This window comes from Calonectris borealis, chromosome 14, assembly GCF_964195595.1.
Source record: "Calonectris borealis chromosome 14, bCalBor7.hap1.2, whole genome shotgun sequence".
Taxonomy (NCBI): Eukaryota; Metazoa; Chordata; class Aves; order Procellariiformes; family Procellariidae; genus Calonectris; species Calonectris borealis.
The window spans coordinates 13750251-13771594 of NC_134325.1; the positions used below are offsets into that span (position 1 = coordinate 13750251).

The window sequence follows — 21344 nt, forward strand, 5'->3', positions numbered from 1 at the left end:
AAAAAAGCTTTAGATTTAGACTGTGTTATTTTAACTTTTTTCCCCTTTCTCTGTAGTGAGTAAACACCCCCAGGGCTGAATACTCTTGAAGTACAAAAAGAGCATAAGACATCAATCTAAATTCAAACGTATAGATTAGTGTATGTATGTATTTGAACCAGTTTGTTTTAGAGGCATCCCCTTCAAAAAGGCTGTCTGCAAGTAATCTCTGAAGAACAGAAACTGTTTTAATTGAGAAAAATTGGAGAAGGGAAGAGATTTTTATTTTACACTGATGCAGTTCATCTTATTTTCCCCCAAAGGACACCGTGGTTTAATGGATGGGGCTTTAACCTACCCAGAGGTCAGTCTTTGCTAGACAAGTGGAACCTTATTCCTGAGGGAATTGATATACTAATGACACATGGACCTCCCCTTGGTAAGTGAAACAAAAGCTGTGTGTGATTTTTTTGCATGAGAATTTTACTTTCAAAATAAGCAAAATTAATAATGCTATAAGCTGTACTGTAATCACACCGTAACTCAAAAATATGAATTAAAAAGCCTTTTTGGAAGAAGTGAAGAGTGATGATTAGGCTTAGCAGGTCTGTTGAGCTTCCAGGTGTTTTCTTAATAAAAGCTAAATTTTTTGTTAAACTCAAGCTAGGGAAGATCAAATATCTGACTCCGTAGCCGTTATAGTTTGACATTTTATTTAAGAACAGTATTCATCTGACAAACAGTTTCCAATCCCATATGATTTTTCAGAGATTGACTAAAACTTTTAAAACATTTTTCCACTACAATGATATGTTTCCTTAAGGTTTTAAAGTATGCAGTCAAGAGTTCAGGAGTATGTAGTCACATATTCTCCTTGATAATGTCCTTGTAAACTTAGAATATGTAACAGTAGTTTTAAAGATATTAATTGGCTTACAGCAAATTTGTGAAGGAAATGTTCTCAGATAATTGTTCCTTACTCGAACTAATGGCAGTTGAGCACAAGTCTATGAATGCATAATTTGTTTTTTCATTAAGCAGCTGAAGTTTTTCAATTTTGCTTGCCTTGTAAGTGTGAGTACTTCACTGATCCCCATTTTAATTCTAAGTTCTAAACTAAGTTCTGATGGTCTCAAAAAGACACTAAGATGATCATTCAGCAGGAGTTGTGGCATATCTGTTTTGGCATGACGTCATTAAAGCCCACACTAAAACCACTTGAAAATTCCCACTATTTTTTCCCTATCCTGTACCCCACAAGATAGTATCGCATATTATTTATTGGCTTTCTTTGAGACACATGTGGCAAGCAGTCTGGGACCATATTTTAAATATTTCAGTTGGTTTTACAACCACTGAGCATCTGCCTTTTATAAATATGGTTTGTCAGGATAAGAAAGTGTGTCAGCCTCTTCTTCATTACCGTGACTGTTAGTAGGCTCGTGATTTTGTCAGGGTTTTAGTAAGCTTTTGAAATCCAGGGGGTCAGATCATCACATGGTCACGTGAAGTCACTGAATTCTGAGATGGTAGTGAATATAAAAAAAACTTCCCAGAATTGCAAGGTGCTATTATAAAACAGCATTTAAGTGCTACCAGGCTGGCTCAGTGCTCTCACAGAGCTTCTCAGTGACCGTGGAGTCAGGAATTAATGCATGCTTATATGTTGTGCCACAATTAAGTTAAGAGTCAGCAATCTAAGCAGAGCTAAGGGGAAAAAAAAATAGAGAAAGTTTTTGACCAGTAATGTACTTACCACTCCTTTTATATCCTGGTTACTCTTTTAATACTACTTAGAGAATGTTGTAAGACGATCTGCAAATTCTCTTTAATCTTAGTAGAGCTACCAGCGTGCTGCTTTGATAAAGCAGCGATACACCATCCACTGACAGTGGAGCACGCCGGATATTGAAAACCAACGCTTTGAATAGCATTCTTTTAATCTCTTTATTTTCCCAAAGAAGCAAAAAACCCCACAAGCATGTTTATAATGTTTCCTGGGTGCTATTTTAAATGGGTTGCTAATCTATCTGCTCTGAATTGGGTTCATATAGAAATACTGTGATGCTGCAGACACTAATGAGTGCTTTAATTGAATAAGCGTACTTAAATTTTGGTTTTGATGGAGGTAATGAAGTTCAATTTCAAAAGGTTGGCACTGTATTTTAACTACAGACACAGATTAGGTGTTAGTACTGTGCCTAAAAGGAGGGGGTCTAAGTCTCAGCCTGCATGGTAATATTGACAAAATGCTGCTTTTTAAATTACATAAATATTAAGGGAGGTAGAGTTGTAACTGGACTCTTTGTTCTCTCCAAAATTCAGTCAAGTTCATGTCACAACATGTTTTTACTACCTGAGATAAACTTGGCACAGGGTGTAATTATTTTAAAGTTAGTAGAACGGTGCTAGAGTTGGATGTGGCTCCTTGATTTCCCTTTTACTCCTCCTCATTCTTCTTGCCCTGCTGATCCTTATCAGTGCTAGTCCAGGCAGCAGACTTCTGTAATAACGGCTGTCACCTTTTGTGCATTTTCCCATATTATCTGTAGGACTGAGTGGCAACGTAGTCAATTGGCACTAGCTTGTTGGAAGCTATTCTGCACGTTGCTTGCTGTTGGTGGCCGGGGACTCAGAAGTAACCTGACATTTGCAGACCTCTGGAAGTTGTGGGAGACTGTATTTTAAATCTTTGGGGTGGCAGAGGTATCGGGTCGTAGATCAGCTGATCTTTCAGAGATATCTTGTTTCTGGAGTAACCACCTAGCTGGCTTGGGAAGCTGCCTGCTGTAAGAGCCAGGAGAAGGGGAAGAAAAATCTGCAGCAGTGCCAGGAATAAATGTCCCAGGGTTTCAAGGTAGAAGATGAGTTTAAACCTATAGTTTAAAAAAAAAAAAAAAAATCACATCCAGAAAAATATTAATGCAGATGGAGGAAATCTTAAGGAAGACAAAGTGAAACATTTCTTAAAAGCTATCGTGTGCTTTAATGGCGAGGTTATGACTGCAGATAATGTAATAAACCTTCTGTGAATTATGACTTCCTGAAAGACTACGTGAAGCCTTACCTGAATAGAGAAAATTAATAGTATTGATTGCATTTTTCCTTCAGGTTTTCGAGACTGGGTTCCGAAGGAGCTGCAGAGAGTGGGTTGTGTGGAACTGTTGAACACGGTGCAGAGGCGAGTAAGGCCCAAACTCCATGTCTTTGGTGGGATTCATGAAGGTAAGGAGAGCACTACTCCCCTCTCCGATCTCAGGCTGATTTCAAAGCAGCACATTTTGATGGTGTATTGCAAAGGGTGGATAATGCCATGTTAGACTAAAGTAGGGAGGGAGTTGAGGGAAGTGATTGCATGCACAGCACTTAGTAAATTTATGCCAGAACTAAACCAGACTGTTTCAGGAATGTGTGCTACATTTAGCCACCTACATCTTTCACTGTGCAAAGGTTGTTCTATACAGGTTATTTGAAAGCAATTCAAATTTTGACAAACTTGCTTAGAGAAACAGATGAGATTCCCCACACTTGCAAGCCAAAATGAAAATTATCCCCATTATTCCAAGCACAGGAGCCAAGAAAGGTGCTAGAATAAAAAGAAAATCAAAGACAACTTACTGTCTCAGCTCACCTCCCTCAGCCTATAAGGAAAAGCAGAAAGGAGGGCATCTTGAGTCAGACATTAGGAGGAGAGATTGCCAGAACTCACTTTGCATACATTTCTAAAAGCATCCTGTAATACAGTTTGTACTGTGTGTGTTACCTTGCAGCAGTCTCATATTTTAGAAGAGATGCTTCTCCACTGTCAGTACCAGATCAGGCAGAGTGTGAAGCTTCAGCAACAATAAGCTCAGTTTGTGGCAGGGGAAGAGACTGAGAGATTAAATACATTTTGGTGATACTTAAATGTTTAATACAATTTTGTAGCTTTCATGTGGCTGAGAGACAAACACTAGGAGTTCTGCCTGAGAGAGAGTGTAAGACACTGTGACCCTAGAACTCGAAATTACACATTAAATGCTTTATATTGTCCCCCCTGGAGGTTTCTCCATTGACTCTAATTAGGTTCTCCATAGGCTTAAAGATTTGGAGGACTTCATAAAAGAAAAATAAAAAAAGGACAGCTTTCTCAACTAGTGTTGTTGGTTTTTCTGAAGCCCTTGTGACTTCATACAATGAGTTTTATGCCTGGTGTCTATAAATAAAGAGTTTATAATGGAAATACTGACATGACCTTAAGTATAGCAGCATGAATAGCAGTCTTTTAATGCACCCAGGAAAAGATTGGATATTTTGTATAAATATTAATCCTTGCATATTAAGAATAAGTGAATACAGCAAGACTTCCAGCTAAAACATCTAAATTGTCTACAGCCTTTGTAGGCACATTGGATGATGAAACTTCTAGTTGTAATGGGAGAGGAAGGTATTTCAATGTACAAGATCATTATTACGAGAAAGCACTGAGGAACTACATGCACCACCTTACATTTAAATCTCATAGGAAAGGTAGTATTCACATATTAAAAGTGAACATTCAAATACATTCTTAAAGAATACTAACAAAAAGTTAAAATCCTGTTTAGTACTTATGCAGAAGACATAAGAATGGCTTGTTTCAGTACAGAAAGAAATAGCCAAGTGTTAAGAGCATTATCTTGCAGTGCAATTATTTCTCATCCAGCTGCAGCTGAGATGAATATGCACCATGTTCCATTAAATCAACGGAGGCTATACACACATTTTGGTGATGCAGGTTTTTTTCTTGGTTGATAAGCGAGAACAACCGCAAACAAGGTTTTACCCACCATGAGATGATCTAAATCAAAATTGCGAGTCTAAATAAATAAACTAATACAGGCAGACAGTGCAGCAATTCTGAAGTGATTATTCTTTCTGATAGACACTGTGGGTAGCTTATTTATCTTAGCTTTTAGACGGTGGTGATCTGTATTGTATCATGATGTTTAAAAGAAAAACATTTTTCCCCTGTGGGTTAGTGATGGGAAGTTCTCTTCCTCCATGAAACTCTGATTTTTTTTTTTTTTTTTTAAATAAAGTACATTTTGTGCCAAATTCTTCCTAGATTTTTTCTAGCTGCTTTGTTAGCTTTCTGTTAATGTCAACTGAAAACAATGGCAAAGCTTTCTCTCACCTTTTGCATTGGTGGAACTGGAGCCCTATCTCCTTATCCTTGAGAGACTGACTGTAAGACCGAGAGGGCAGAAGCTCTCATATCTCTGTACTTCTGTTATCATTCAGTTTCTCACATCACATTTGCTGAACGAAGGCTCAATGTGACTCAATTCAATGATTGCTATCGCTTGCTCCACTTGCCCAAAATTACTGGAGTGCACAACTCTCTGTTATGTCCTGTTCCTGTGCGGCAAGTGTGAGAGAAGATACGGGCCAGCAGAGAAACAGCATTGCTGCTGGTTCCTCGGATGCGCTCTGAGCAGGAGCATTGCTGGGCAGACGTTTAGAAGGTTGAGAACAGTCTTCAGCACCCTGAAACTGATGCCATGGTGTTACTGAGGAGTCAAGTCCTCGGCATGCTGAAAAACCTGTGATTGATACTCACTTCTTGCTTTTTTATTTGGGAACGAGTTCTCAAGATGCCTTTGTAATGAAAAGCAGTCATCTATTTAACCTTCACCTCAATCTTCTGCTTAAGCTAGGGGTCATCCATTGACCTCCAGTGCTCTATTGTGTTTATAGCAGGAGATTCCTTTCCTTAGTCATGATTTTCACTGGTAGATGACATACATATATATACACACACACATACATATTTACTTTTATATATATACGTATATATAAAAAGTGTGTTTATATATATAAATATATATATACACTTTTATATATGCTTTTTTATATATTAAAGCGTGTATATATATTTTTATATATACAGTAAATATAAAAGTAAATATATATATATAAGTAAATATGTATGTATGTATATTTTTAACCTGCTAATGAGTTTCTGAGATTTCACAAGCCAGCTGAACACCAGCTTGGCAGTCCTGTGGTGAGGAACTGGATGATAAGGGCTAGCGTGGGGAAAGCTTACCAGGTTCGGCTCATTGCCCAGAGAGGGGTTTTTGTAGGTGAAACCAAAGTTACTTCTAATGCTCCTGATTGGTCTTTTTCTTATGACAGACATTACAGGCATGCAAACTACAGCTCACTAATTAAGTAATTAGAAAAAGTACATCTGCGGTTTTGTCTCTGTTTCTGTTGTATCCAATTGCAACGGAGGATTTTCCATGGGGGAAAAAAGTTTGTACATAAAAGCATCAGTTCTTATTTCAAATACACTAGATTGTATTTTTTTCAGTCAAGCCTTTGTGGCAGCTTTCAAGAGCTTGTATCATTTTGAAGGGATTCATTTAATTTTATTCCAAAGCATCGATCCCACAACAAGCTTTCAGCGCAGCTGCCCACGGGCAGTATTGTTTGTTTATATTACAGTAAGTGTAACACATTCTCCGTACAGGTTATGGCATTATGACAGACGGTTACACAACGTACATCAATGCTTCAACATGTACAGTCAGCTTTCAGCCAACCAACCCTCCAATTATATTTGACCTTCCAACCCCTCAAGGATCATGAAGCACTACTGCACATTTGGAACTGGGGAAGGTCTATAAACTGCCATTTTCTAATTATAAAACTTACATTCTGTTACATGTTTATTTCAAAATCGGGGGGAGGAGAATTTGGGGGAACTGTGAGGTTTTTTGTTTTGGGGTGGGTTTTGATTTTGTTTGTTTTTTTGTTTTGGGGTTTTTTTTTTTGTAAATTGCTGGTACAAAAGAAACAAGAAGAAAAGTTAGAGGTTGTGCTTTTTGGAAATGCAGCATTCATTTTAAATTGATAAAGCATTGTGAATTTGTAAAATGAATTTTGTTTTTCAATAAATTTGCCATTGTAAATTGTTATAGTGTTCTCAAAAGGACAGCCAAGCTTTCTTTTAATAAGTGAGAGACCTTATTTTAATATTATATTATAAGCTAAAAAATAGGCAGCATTTAAAAACACCCAAATTTGCACAACTTATGTTATTGTCGGGGTTTTTTAAGTGTCTTCTTTTTCCCTAGGTCTAAATGTTAGCTTTTCATCTCCATTTATATCAATTTTTTTTTTTAGTAGCACAAACAATATTTTGGGGTCTGTTTACCTCTTGATACGTGTGCATGTGCTGAAACTTGTTTCTATTAACAGTTGAATGCACCAAGAGGAGAACAGACTTCTCAGTTGTTTGTCTCTACCTGCTTTATACGTTAAAGACTGATATAGATAGCCACAGCCTGTATGTGATATCTACCTTTTATTGTTTGTTTTTAAATTATTTTAGCTTTAAAAGACTGGGGGTGAAAGCTGCAAAGAGCAGGTATTTCATGCAGTAAAAAAAATGTAAATGCGGACTCCTTTTAAATATGAATTTATATATATATGTATTTTTTGTGCATTATAACTAAGCTAGGATTTAATATTGCCAGTATAGCATCTGCAAAATTATGCTGTACAGCACATCTAAATTATGAAGGATGTGACACATTTTCCAAGTGCTCAAGGCCTTCGAGAGCCCGAGTTAAATCTTTGTCGTAGTTCAGGCATGTATAGAGTCAAATGGATACAATCAAGCCTAACTAAAATAAGGCTTAGTTGTCCTTTATATTTAAATATTCTTCTTGTCTTTTTATTTCCTTTTTCTTATTTTGCACTGTGTGTAAATGCAATCTTGCTAGCACAAAATATTGTTGCAGATAGTTATTTCTGTTCTACCACTGTAAATGCTATTGAGCTTTGTTCTGTTTTATGTTACCTTGTTAATGGAATTTAGAAAAGCAGTTGTTTCTTTAAATTTATTGTGATATTATATCTAGCGGCCTTTATATGCAAATAAAATTGCAAGATTTTTAAATATGTGGTTTAAGGGAATTTTGCATTTTTCTGTGGCATTAACAATTTGGAGGGGCAGTGATAAGGGTAAGTAAGAACTTTTATATTTCTCAATAAATTTTTATTGCTTACCAGTCATAGGACGTCAGTTGGGTCGATAAAGCACTCAGACTTCTCCTTCCGTTTCTCTGCCATCCATCTTTCCATTCCTTTTAGACAGAAGAGATTTTGTCTTCAGATATTAGAATTCAGTGCAACCAAGTTTGCGCAGTTAAGCCTTGTAGGATACCATTCCAGATGACATGAGGGAAAATTGATTAGGCAGTAACCTTTGTACTTCCTCACTTGGTCATTAGTACTGAGCTGAAGGTGCCTTACGCTCATCCGCTGTGGGTTAAGAAATGAATAGTCATAGGTGAAATGTATCACTTTTTGTCTGGATCTCTTCTCAGTTTTGTGGGGATCCACCACTGGCAAGTGAATTGCAGGGGAGTGTGGTTCAGCGTATGCCAGTAGAATGGCAAACACAACAGGACCTGCTGGTATTGTTGCAATACAGTGAAGTGTATAATAACAGAATCTTGTCCAAAAATAAAAGTTAACGGCTGTGAAAATCCAGTTGCAAACATGAAAAGATAAGGCACTGTTTCATGAATCTGCATCTGCAGTAACATGAAACAAGACCTGGAGACCACAGAATATTCCCATTTATCTTAGCAGGTTGTTAACTTCTGACATTATTTGATACAAAGATTATAGACAACAAATTCTAGGCTCTTACAGCAGAGTGCTACTTAGAGGACTGCTGCGTGTATTTTGATGCGATGCGCATTACACATAATTATGGAGTTAGGCTGAAATTCTCAGATTTATAAGGCTGCTACACCAAAGTCTTTTCTGGAAAAGAAGCTGCTGTACGTCTTAAATCGAGTTCTTGTTTTGTATGTGGAATTTCTTGTCAGGTTTCCTTATGGAATAGACAGGCACCTTCACTCTTTAATGATATCTGCCCTGCTTTGCTTGCAGCGCTGGTTCTTTTATCAATTGAGTCAAAGGGAAAAAAGCCACCAAATACCAGCCCTTCCTTTTGGATGTAGATGCAGGATCTGTCTTGTGGGGTTTTTTCAGCCAGCAATGGGAAGACTAGGGAATTGGTTTTGGTAACCACAGCTGTTTACTAGCAAAGAACATGGCTACATTTAAGATGGCTGTCCTTTCTCAGATAAAGCGTTTTCTTGAAGCACAGAGAAATCGTAAGCGTACCTTAGATCATTCTCTTTCGCTGATCTGTTGCTTGTTGTCACTGCATAAGGAGGAAATAGCCATCGCCTGGGATGCTTTGTAGTGCCATGAACTTCCAGAGGAGCAGAGAATAGCTACTGCATCTGATTGCTCTCCAGCCTTCTGAAGGACCTGGCGCCTCTTCACTAGCTAGGACAGGTACAGTCCATGGCACCAGTCTGTCACCCTCCACTTCAGGTATCTGCCTGTAGTGAAAACTGGGTTATTCCTAAAGCAAAAATTTTAAGCCACCAGCTTTGATCCAGGATTTGAGCAGCCTGGAGCCTTCTGGCAGCAGACAGAGCCAGATGAGTAAAGGCTGGCATAAGTTCAGCCAGGAGTCTGCCTTGGGTGAGACTGGTAGTGAGAAAATACCAGAAGCAATGCCTCAAAGAAGCAAAGGACTGTACCAGACTCTGCAATAAACTATAAAACGGCACCTGTAGCTGTAAATATCCTAAAAGTGCGTATCTTTTGGTTTCAACTGTTTGCCGTATGGCTTTTTGGCTGTGTGGTGCAGCAGACGTGTTATCAAGTGGTTCTGCACTGGGATATGAGGACCTGATTTGTAACGACAGGCTAAGATTCTTTACTTCCATTTAGACGAGCGTCAAGGATAGTCACTGCTTTGTCATCAGTTGATGTTGATGCTGAATACAGCTGTTAATTTAGAGAAATACCCAATCTTCAGGGGTACTTTCTAAGCTTGCGTTTTCTCTTGTATTTTTTTTTCTCTCTGGCTCTGTCAGCTTCACCTTGCATACTGCTGGTTGTTCAGCACTGAACTTGTTCTTCTCCATGGCAGGATCTTTTTAATTTTATTCCCTCTTTCTAATTTTTTTCCCTCAGTTTTTCTTTGTCCCTTCAGAAATTGATCTACCTTTTCCTCTTCTGAGAAAGCTATCATTTTGGCTAGCGGCAATTACAAAAAGGCCAGGAAAACATTAGCAGTTTGGCATTTTTTCTTTCTGTACTCTCGAGAGATTTTGCAATGTATACGTGTCTGTCTTTGCTGTCACAGGCAGGTAATTTTCCTTTGCTGGATGTCAGCCATATCTGACAGTCAGGGTGAATGGGACACAGTATGATTTGAAGAAGTTTGATTTCACAGGGAGGCAAAAGTGTGATGAATCTGCTTCTTTTCAAGGATCCTTTACTACTAAAAGTAGCTCCATATTTGCATGCAGACTAAACCTTGGATAATAAGTCTTTCTCTGGGGTCTGATCCAAGCCCATTGAACTCACTGGGAGTCTTTCTATTGACTTCAGCTGGCTTTGGATCGGACACCTGGCATCTATCTGGATTGTGTTTCTGTCTGTTACTCATCCTTCAAACTGGAGGAGATGGTCCCTGGTTAACATGCAAGAACCCCTTGGCAGGAAGAGGGACCTACCTATTGTAAGTGCTGAATCTTTCCAAGTGATTGATTAACAGCAGCATAGTCGATTAACCTTTCTTCTTCTGAGAGCAGCTTTCATCTAGTCATCTCGATAAGGCTGAAAGCAGTCAAGGCCTTTATCGGGGAGGGTTGCAGAACAGGATGTTCCCCAGAGGTGATTGGTTCCCAATTCTCTCTGCATAGTGAATTTAGTGAATTCAGCAGACCTTGAGGTCAAGCATTTATTAGGCTAAGAGACTGTCAAATCAATCTGGTCTACTCCAGGCAAGTTCTACCAGGAGAATGGGTTTTGCCAAGACTCTGTCTAAGAAATAGATTGATGACTAACTCCTGGTTGAAGCTGCCTTTCTCTTTTCCATTTTCCGTGAATCAGATTTTTTCCCCTCACTGACACCAATATTTTCTCCCTAGACAAATTTTATTAAGGAAACTCCTGGAAACCATCTGTAATTTAAGTCACAGGGAGACTTCCAAACGCTGTAGCTCTTCCATTCTCTGTTAAATTGGCCCAAGGGCTTTCTTTGAGACCTTGCTTTTGACCACACCTGATTGAATTACATTTCTGGAATTTTCTTTTCACCCCTTCTCTTCTTCTCACGGCGCCCCCGCCACCCCATTTTTTTTTTAACTTGATATTTTCTAGCAGTTATAGACAGGCAGGGATCCTGATTTTTCCCTGCCCAACATGATAGCTTCTTATTGGAAAAAGAAATGCATTGTAAAAGCTGCATGGAACAAAGCCTGCAACACAAAGCAGTGTATTTTGTCTTTCCTCTATTTTGGGATACAGATCCTAACTTCCTTGCAGATTCCTCATTTGCAGTAACCAGTCTTTTATGCACCGTCATCGTTGCTAATTTACATTCACCTGCTACTCAGATAAAATCGTGTTATGATCAGGCTTGGACAACTATGTCAGCTGTCAGCCCTTGTAGGACACCCTATGCCCTTTTGCAGAACATCCCAGCCATCAAAACACTGTCTGACCTATAGAAGCACAAAGAAAGAGACTCTAATAAATGAGTGCAGCCTAAGTGCAACATGGAAGGCTAAAGTTGGGTTTTAACATTTTCAACTTCGGTTCTTGTCAGCCTAATCAAGAAAAAATGCAAGAGAAGTCTGAGTGAGTTTCGTGCACTAAATCGTTTTTCAGTCATCCTTATTGATTTATTTTTTCTCCATCTAGTTATCGCTTTCCGTACCTCCATCTCTGATTTGAGCCAGCCAGTTTTGTAACGATTAATTTATGATGTGGCTATAAGGATACATCTCACTTTGTTTTGCCTCTTAAGTTTTTCTGAGGAAGTTTTCCTCAGGCGCAATTTACTTTTTGTTTATTATAGAATAGAATCTAGAGGAAGTTGTTCATTTCTTCGAGGCAGCATTTCCCTGCAGTTCTTATTACACAATTTAGTAATCTATTTTGTACCTAAGGCCTACGTTCATGGGAGAGGGTCTGACAGAAACATGTACCTCAGGTTAGGATAACTGAATGAATGGCCTACATTCATCTCTTCCTCAAAGAGTGGGTAGTATTTATCTAGGTAGATGGCTCAGTGGTACAATAGGACTTGTTAGCTTTATGAACTGAGGAGTTAGGACCGCAAGAGTCCTAAAAGGGAAGACTCTCAAACTACAAAATATTCAAAAGTAGACTTGAAAGTATAGACTTGAAAGTATAAAACAAAAGACTTAAGTCTTCCTCAAATCCCACTAAAATGTATTTTTGTACTACTGTTACTATTAATGTGGCTCAAACGTGTCAGTCTGTTGCCAAGGGCTTTCAACGATGAAACGTTAGGAAAGGAACAACCCAACAAATTTTAAGTTTTTTGCATACTGTGTACAAGCGTTTTCAACATTCAGTTGCGTGTGAGTATTTCAGCAAATTATTTTTCCTTTTCTGGTTGCTGAGAGTCACTGCAACTGGAGTGTAACTTTTCTTTTTTTGCTAGTGTAGGTAGTATTGCCCAAAGTCAGCATGGATCTGGTTTGTTTGGGAGCTCATTGTGCACATAACAAGGGATCTCCCATGTAAGGCTGAGGCTAGAGGGACAGGATGCTGAAAAGGTAGGAAAAAGGAGTTTGACAGATTGAAAAGTGACCGACTTGCCCAAGATCACACAGGAGATCTCACAATCCTAAGAACTGAATATGCATCTCCTGAGCAGTGTTCTAGCTCTTTAATTACAGTTTTCCTTTTTGTACGCTTTCCTTTGCAAATAGATGGAGAAACCAATTCCTTTGTTACCCCAAGAACAAAGCTGCTGCTATGAAAATCATCCCAGGATCCTGGAACACAGGCTGGCTTGTGACAGGGGAGACTTCCAGCTAGACAGAAAACAAAAATCAAAGCCAATTCCTGCATTTTTAATCAAGATAGAATAGAGGGAGGATAAACAGGTAAAACCAAGCTCTTGCTAACAGAACAAGCAATCTCTATCAGACACACAGCAAAACCTTTATCAATCATCTTAAAGTGTTAAAGTGCATCTTACATTTTTTCTTCAGCAGGCAAATAAGTGATGAATTAGCTTAGCTGAAACTCTCTGAAGATGATCACTAGCATAGATTCTTTAAAAGGTCTGAAAATCCTTACATTACTGTAAGATACAGACTACAGCTCTGTCAGTAACACCACATTGTTATTGGCTTTGTGTTATGAGGTATCTAGAGAATTTTGGAGACAACATATTTGAGCATCGTATTGACACTTCAAGGCATCTGGCTCAAGCCCAACTCAGGCTGGGAGAGTGGCAGTTCCTAAGAGAAGCTAAATTGTATTGATTAAGGTCTCCTAATCAGCAGAACAACTTCTTGTACAAAGTGCTATTGAATTTACTATAGACTTAAAACTACAAAATACGTAGGCTTATTATTCATAATCAATTATACTAGATATAAAACTTTGAAATCCAATAGCTATATCAGCTTAAAATGAAACTCAAGTGGTTTATTTTTATCTTTGATCTGGGTTTCTATTATCAAACTGAGGCCAGATTTTCAGATATCTTTCATTGCCAGGAACATTTGAGAAATCCTGTTGGACACCCCATCACTTTGGTGGCATTTAAATCCATCGCCTTAGCGTATCTAGAAGTATGTAAAAAAAATCCAGTTTTGTGACATGTCCAATGCAAAAAATCTTACCTGTTGCTGCAAGGTTGCTTTGGAGCTACTACGGTTACCAGTTAGACTTAAGCACAGTGGTACTGTTGGAGCAGCCATGAGACAATCAGCCACAGTCACCAGTGACCTGTGGCCAAAGTAAGGATTGAATCCTTATCTCCTGATCTGACAGCTTGCTGCTGCTTGGTTCCCCACAGCTCTTTATTTGGAAAGAGCTTCCAATGAGAATGAGCCAGCTTCCTAATCCTAACTTGGAGAAACAAAATAATTTAAAAACCCACAAAACATTTCACATTAAAGCTATCATTTGAACTAATGATAACCAATAGATACCAGAAGGGGCATTCTAAAGACATACGGGATTTCCAGGCTTAAGTATGTAGGCTATAACTACTGCAAATGTTAGACAAACAGTATTTTGTGACTTGTTTACTGAAATCTTCCTCCTTCTGATAAAGCTTACGAGGGTGTGTGCCAGGGTGCCCAGGACAGGAACAATTTTAAGACCATCCCACCTCACTTTTTTTTTTTTGTTTGGGTTCGGGGGATGGGGTATTGGGGTTTGTGGGGGTTTTTTTTGTGAAGTACTTCACAAGGCACTCTTCCTTGGGTAGGAGGTGCTCTTTCTTGAAATCTTAATCCCAGTTTAATTTTTTTTCAGACCAGCCAGTCGGACTTCTATACGCCATGCAGTAAATTTTTTTCTTAAACTGTGTTTTGATAGATTTAGCTCCCTGCTGTAAAGCCATGCTCGAACAATGGGGGCAGGTAAGCAGCATGGTTGCGCTGATGATTTAGAGTTTGCTGGCTTTTATACGGAACAAGAGGAAAGCTGGTCTGGTGTCAGCAGTCATTACCTTCTGTCTGTGATGTGCTTTCCCGACACAGTGGCACTTGAGAGACTGCTTTGTAACTACGTTACTATGAAAACAGACTTTTCCAAGGAACGAGTTATCTATCTGGAGTGTAGTAACCATATGCAGACAGCTGTAGCTGTGGCTTTCACTAGTATCGTTTACAGGCCTGAATATTTGTATAAATGCCAATTAAGCTGTGGTAGCATTATTTGTCGCAGAAAGCTTGGCCATATAATGAAAATATCTCAGTTTCTGTTGCCAGACAATTTGAAGAGGATTTTTGCTGTAATAAATCAGTCTTGTGCGATTACAGAATTGCAGTAAGTAGTTTCAGCATTTCTGTGGATCAGATTTTACGAAGTTGGTGATATGCTTATGTGGGTTAGGATGCAGGACTGGAAACTGTGAAATCACTGATGAAACATCAAGACCTGACGGGTTATAAGAAGAGCATTTCTATCTGATGGAATAATCTTAAAGCCCAAGAATATGGCAATGGAAGAAATACTGGAAATGTGTTTAGAAGGAGATAACACAACATTTACTCCCTCCTCCAAATATACATTCAAACAAGAACATCTCGTCCGAATTAAGTTTGACCAGCAGCAATTATAGCACTGATTCTAGAAATGAATATGAAACACAATGCATGTGCCTATGAATCATCCGAATCATCCTGCATATTAGTTTGTATGTTCAATTACTGAAATAGCTGTCTATACTTCTCTGGCCTCTAAAAGTCGGTGTGTAGCAGTCCCGTGCTGTTGCCTGTTTGTTACTATACACATAGGCCAATACTGATGATAATTTGATACATCCACAGCAAGAAGTAGATGACCTGCCATCTAGGTCAATTGGTTCTTTTCCCTTTGAGACAAGATAGTAGCTCTTCATAGCAAATGAAGCCTCTCTAATCTCCAACCATTGTCCATTTACACATGAGTAAATAGGTTAAACTGTTCATAAAATGACAGAATCATACCAAAGAGTAATACAAAGTGGCAGTAGCAAAACTGAAAAGCAGTCCATTATATTCTGCTCTGGATGGTGCCTGCCAACATACTGAAGACTGAGTACAGGATGGGATAACGATCAAGTTAATTGCTATGGGGAAATAACGGTTATTCAGAAAAGAGTCTTGTCCTCATTCCTCCTGCCAGGGGACACGAGCGCTCTCGCGACGGCCCTCCAGAGCTCAGCGCAGCAACAGACTGGTTTTCTGCGAGCGAGGACCCTGCCCCAACGACTATATGGCCATAAGGAAGTACAGTGTGCCCGATCACACTACAGTTGTGTCTCTGCATAAAAGAGCAGTGAGTTTCATTACATAATTAGTTCTTATTTTCCTGCGTACTTCTTTCTGGTCTGGATGGTACAGTAACTTTTCAGTCACGCACCGCGTTTCCTCCTCTGCAGCAGTACCGCCGAGGTCTGCTCCTGCCAGCCAACACCGCAGCGTCCCCTCGCCAGCACCCGCCGCCCCGCGGGACTTCCCTAAAGCAATGGGAATGGGTACCCGAAACGGGCAGGAGAGAGAACAAGTGGTAGGCAGTAGCAATATGTTTTACAGTGTGTTGGCATGCACAGCAGAATGGTATTCTTCTAGGATATAAATAAGCATAAAAGAATATCAGTATAACTCTATCAAGCAGAAATGATTAACTGAGCTAGGCGATTTCCCAAGCCCATCATTGTCCCTTACACTCTGGAAAGCTGCTATGATCCTATAATAATCACTGGACGTTATCTTTCCATGTGGGTAGTTTGTCCAATATAATTTAGCCAGGACTTATGGCTCATCCCTACTGTAATAGGTCACCATATGCTTCACATCTGGTCCTACAAAAAAAGCCATATTACACATACGATGGCAGCTATTTTAGGGGACAGTCTCCAGAGACCCGTAAGTGTGACTAGACTAGCAGTCTTGACAGCTTAGCAGTTTCATTAATCAGCATTAAAACCTCATTTTACTGTTACAGGCATAATTACTACTAGTTCAAATGATGACTAAAATAAGCAATTTCACGAGTTTTGTTATTTAGTGAGCTGATACAGCCAATTTTTTCTAAGACGTAGGCACTTAAAAAAAAACCAACAGCAAGTCCACCACTTTGTCTCATCAAAAGTCATTGGACCAAATTGACCCCATCAGTGATGATAGAGCAGAAGTGTATTTAATCAGAAAACAAGAGAAGGATGTAGATGACTTCGTATTTATGTTTCCCAGAATTCAGATCTCTGGTTTGTCACAGGAGGAAGTGCTGCATTAGGATCGCCTGGAATATCTGAATATCTGCTGTCAGGTGAATATTTCAGTTTACAGTTGGGATCTAACTTTAGCTTTTATCTGAAAGGGGGAGGGAAAAGGAAAAAAAAAAGTTTGCAGCCAATAGTATGCAGAGAAAGCATGTCGTCTTTTGCCTCACACACCACATCCTGGAACCCACTGATATTTAAAGCTTGAACCATTTTATTTGCTATACATTTGCTATAGAGGATTGAAAAACTTGATACAAATTCTTTATTTGAAATACTTGAAGTCTTCCTACGAGGATAAAACACAGGAGCCTGGATTACTCACTGACTGCCATGTGCAATTCCATGCATGCCTATTGTTCTTCTCCAATGTCCTAACAGCCTTTTCTTACCATACCATCCTCTAAAACATTACTAAGAGGTGGGTATGCAAGGTGGACAGGTACGTTCTAACTTTCAATAGTTCATATTACGAGACAGCTGCCTGCAAGAAGTCAGCCTGGCAAACAGAAAAATATCCTTAAAAAGAGCCAGAGAAGAATAATTTGGTTCTTTTCTCCATTACCTGCTGAATCAAAATTCATCCTGTGCTCCATACAGTACAGCTGATGGCTTTTAACTTCACTGGCGCTGGGTCCTCAGCCTTTGAGAGGACTCCCTTGTATGCCGCCACTGAATGGGCCAGAAAAAGCAAACTTCGTCTTTTTTAAGCAAAATGCTTTCTTCTCCCCTACTGAAAGAAGAGTACTTTCCATCAAATTTAGCGAACATTTGGGATTGCTGGTCCCCAGATTCAGTGCAGCAGCAAGGTATATGTACTGCCTTAAAACCTTGGCAGGAAAAGGGCTAATTTCCTTGGTGGTTTGTTTTAATAGGAAATCTTCTAAAAGTGCTCTGGAATAGTGGACGTGCCTCTGCTCTGCATATGTCCCGTGGGCACCTCTTCAAGAACAAGTAATTCTTTCAGCACTTGCAGCCAAAATTTCCCCTTTTCCTTCTGATGAGCAGAAAGTTGTTTCATTCTTCCTGCACAAGGGTGACTAATTTGGTACGGTTTTGGTGGGCAGCTTTTGGATATCCTGCATTACAAGTAATGATGTACCCATTTTAAATTAACTATGTTACAGCTACAAAGCAAGGAAAAACATTTATCCCAGGCACTGCAATTAAATTGGGTTTATTCCATATCCCACCTTTAAATAAGATAGCTATTGGGGTGAATGAGCGGGGATGCTGGCCCAGAGCTGCCCCGTGAGGTCCCTTTAAGGGCCTCCGCTGTCTTTCCTGGCTGGCTCCCGGCCAGGTTAGAAACTGGAGCAGGAGGCATTGGAAATCCCTTGAAAACTGTCATTTTTTGAACTGCCAAAAACTGTGATGCTAATCAAGAAAAACACGGGAGATGTACTGGGTTCTTTACATGACTGAGTCTCCAGGGTTGAAATTTATTTTAAGCTTGTGCTTATTTTTAGAGAGTTTCTTGCTGTTGTTGTCAAACCTATGCTAAAGTAATTATTGCCTGTGAGGGTCACTTGGAGTTCAGTGTTACTGCAAAACTTGCAGCAGGGCTGTGCATGGCCTGAACGGCTCTGAGCAGCCTGCGCAGACTCTGTCGCTTGAAGAAACAGAGCAGCTCCTTCTGGCCTCCCTGCCTTCCTCCTTTTATTTTTATTTTTTTAAATGAGATAGCAGGTTTGAACCCTTTTCTTTAGTCGTATCAAGCCATACTGCCGAAAAAACCCTCCCCACTCCAAGTAGCCAGCTCCCTCCCCAGATGCAAACCCTGACCTGTACTAGGGTGGCAGCTCCATCCTCCTTTTGCCTGGCCCCTCAGGGGTGTTGAACAAGCCATCATTAGGTTTCAGAGCAACCCCCCGAGACAAGATCTATTTTGATACAGGGTCTAAAAAGGATGCACCAAGACGTAGACAAGATAAAGTTACGACAAATGAAAGCCAAACAAGAAACAAACATAGCCATCTAAGGGAACCCTCAAACATGCTTGCCCCTCTTGATCAGCTGCTGGTCTCCAACTGCTCCGTTTCTGTCCGGCCGGAGCGGTGGGTACAGAGTTGTGCTGCTCCAGGGCGCGTGTTACTGCTGCCTGAAAGCAAGCGTGAAGGTCTGCTGCCTCCATGCAGCTTCATTTTAATCTTCACATTTTCTAACTGATACACAAACTCCTTTCTTAAGTAACATCATTTTTACATTTAGACGAGGTAAGAGACTCATTTTTGTACTCAGTCCCTTGGCTGGGGAATTACAGAGTAATGCAAGGCAGCTGTTCCTGCGTTTGAAAGCTCCAATACTGAGAACTTGCACGGAGAAAGAAGCCTGCGCTAGGGAGGAAGAGTGGGACAGGAACAGCAGGGATCCCGGGCTGGCTCCTCAAAGGAAAGACGAGGATTTTATGAAGCTGCGTCAGAGCACTATAGCCATCCTCTCCACCACAGAAGGAGAATGCAACAACCTAGGTAAGCACTTTATTCCTTGTGTGAAAGCCATATTCGTTGCTTTTCTCCCTGCTATAAAAGAGCAGAATACATGGGGGGCCAGAGCTGTCCCAAAATGCGTTATATTTTGGCAGTTATGCTCCAGAGAAAAGTAGGATGGATGTAGCTGTTGTTTTGGGGGGGAGGAAAGATTTAGAAAACAACGACAAAAAAATCAGAAAACTGCCTTCTGTCCTTACTTTCCTCCTGCCCTTTTTGAAGCAGACCATCAGCTGCTGTGAATTTGCACACTTTGCTGAGGGCTGAGCTGCTTCATTTATAGCGGCTGCAGGTGGAGGGCTGCTTTACAGATGTGTGTATTTTTATATGCCTGTATACATATAACATCATCATGTTTTCACTTTTAGATGTGAGTGTGTGTGTATACATACACCAAAACTGAAAGCCTGTTGATGCTTTGTGCATTGACAAGCATCCACAGGTGTTAAGGCAGCTGGTTTTATGGGATGCACGCACACACATGTTTTCGTTATACCCAACCAGGAGGGTTTTTAATAACAGGGCTCAAGAAGTTGCAAGAGAGATTTATTTTCAACTTCTCTGTCATTCATGAAAAATACCTGCTTGCAGAGAAACCTCTTGATTAACTCAAAGAGTCGTGATTATAGGCGATCCTCAGGACAAACCTCCTAGACGATACAGAAATGCCGCAATTTTCGTCATGAACGGATTTTATTAGGTGCTGTGGAACTGCAGAAGAGCAGGTACAGGCCTGATCCTGCGCCCAGTGGAGCCAAAGGTTTTGCTGCTGATCTCAAAACCGCAGACGGGCTCTGGTCCTGCTAATGCTGGTCAGGCACGGTAGTTTTATTTGGTAACAGAGAATAGAAGCAAAATCAGAATTCTGATTCCAGCTTTTGGTGGAAATATATTTTCTTCTCTGATCATCATTCTCATATTTAATTACGAGAAGTAGGTGTACTAGGTAAGCACAGCAGGATCAAAATAATTTCCTGATGGAGAGACTGAGGCCTTCAGGAAAGGGTCAGTCTTTATTGCCTGTGAGGGTGCTGTCAGCATAAATAATTATCATGAACTTCAACTTCAAGCAATCAAACTTCATCATATTGAAGGAGCCCCATTAAATGCTCAGATTGTTCTTAATTTGATCTAGTGCAGTCAATTCCTTAGGGAAAGAGAGACTGCAAAAAATCAATACGGCATCGCGAAGGAAGCTGAGGTGGCTTGGTCGTCTACCAGGGGAGGGGGAAGCCTCTGGAGGAGGGAGTTTGTCTCGGCCCGCTGAGACCCAAGGGCGATAAAGCTTGTGAACTGGTCAGAAGCCCTCGAATCGCTTGGACCAGAGGACGAGTTTCGAAGGCAACTCAGCTGAGGGAAATCAGACTCGAAGCAGCATTTCTTCCAAAGGTCCACTGGGGTGGTATTAAGCTTCTCTTTTAGGTTTCCTTCTTTCCCAGTTCTTACCCAGCCCATTTGCATGACGGCGTCTGGTCTGCCGTGGGGACGCTCCTCCACCTCTGGCTGCGTGCGGCGGGCAGGCTGCCGGGGCCATCGCTGCTGCTCGCCTCGGGTTCAGCTTCTCTCTTCAGAGAGGCAGAGCGCGATGCGGGTCTCAGTGCACCCTCTGTTCCCTTTCTGTTTATAGTTCTGCAAGTCAAAATATGCTGCTGGCTTCCATCTATTTTTTTAAGAATCTCCACTCATCACTTTCTTCAGAGCAGATAGTGAAACACTAGACGTTAAAAGGGAAAGATCCTGAATTTGTGGGCGAAACTAAGAATCAAAATCTAACCCACTAGCTCGAGCTTTAAAACTCGTAACATTTAGCCTTGGTTAACTATACTGCCTGGACCGGTATAAACACCCCCTCCCCAAATTAGCCCCTTTTCCTACCCTTTATATCTTGCACTGTGAGGTTCTGCTGCGTTACCTGTTGCAACTATTATTACAGGGCGCTAGAAAGTTGAAATAATTGGCACGGATTTTTTTGTTAGAACTGCTCTTTTCTCTCATGACTTGTCACTTTGTAGTTATTTTTCTAACCAAAGTGCGTATTGAAA

At 40.2% G+C, this 21344-nt stretch overlaps 1 protein-coding gene across 1 annotated transcript in view; it reads left to right on the forward strand.

Moving 5' to 3' along the window:
* MPPED2 (metallophosphoesterase domain containing 2) overlaps positions 1 to 7906 on the forward strand; it is a 106785-nt gene extending 98879 nt beyond the window's left edge. Inside the window, exons 5-7 of the mRNA XM_075162785.1 lie at positions 303 to 418; positions 3091 to 3204; positions 6476 to 7906. Of these exons, the coding sequence (XP_075018886.1) occupies positions 303 to 418; positions 3091 to 3204; positions 6476 to 6594 (349 nt within the window). The 3' untranslated portion in view covers positions 6595 to 7906. The remainder of the gene's footprint in view (positions 1 to 302; positions 419 to 3090; positions 3205 to 6475) is intronic.
* Positions 7907 to 21344: the final 13438 nt, after the last annotated feature.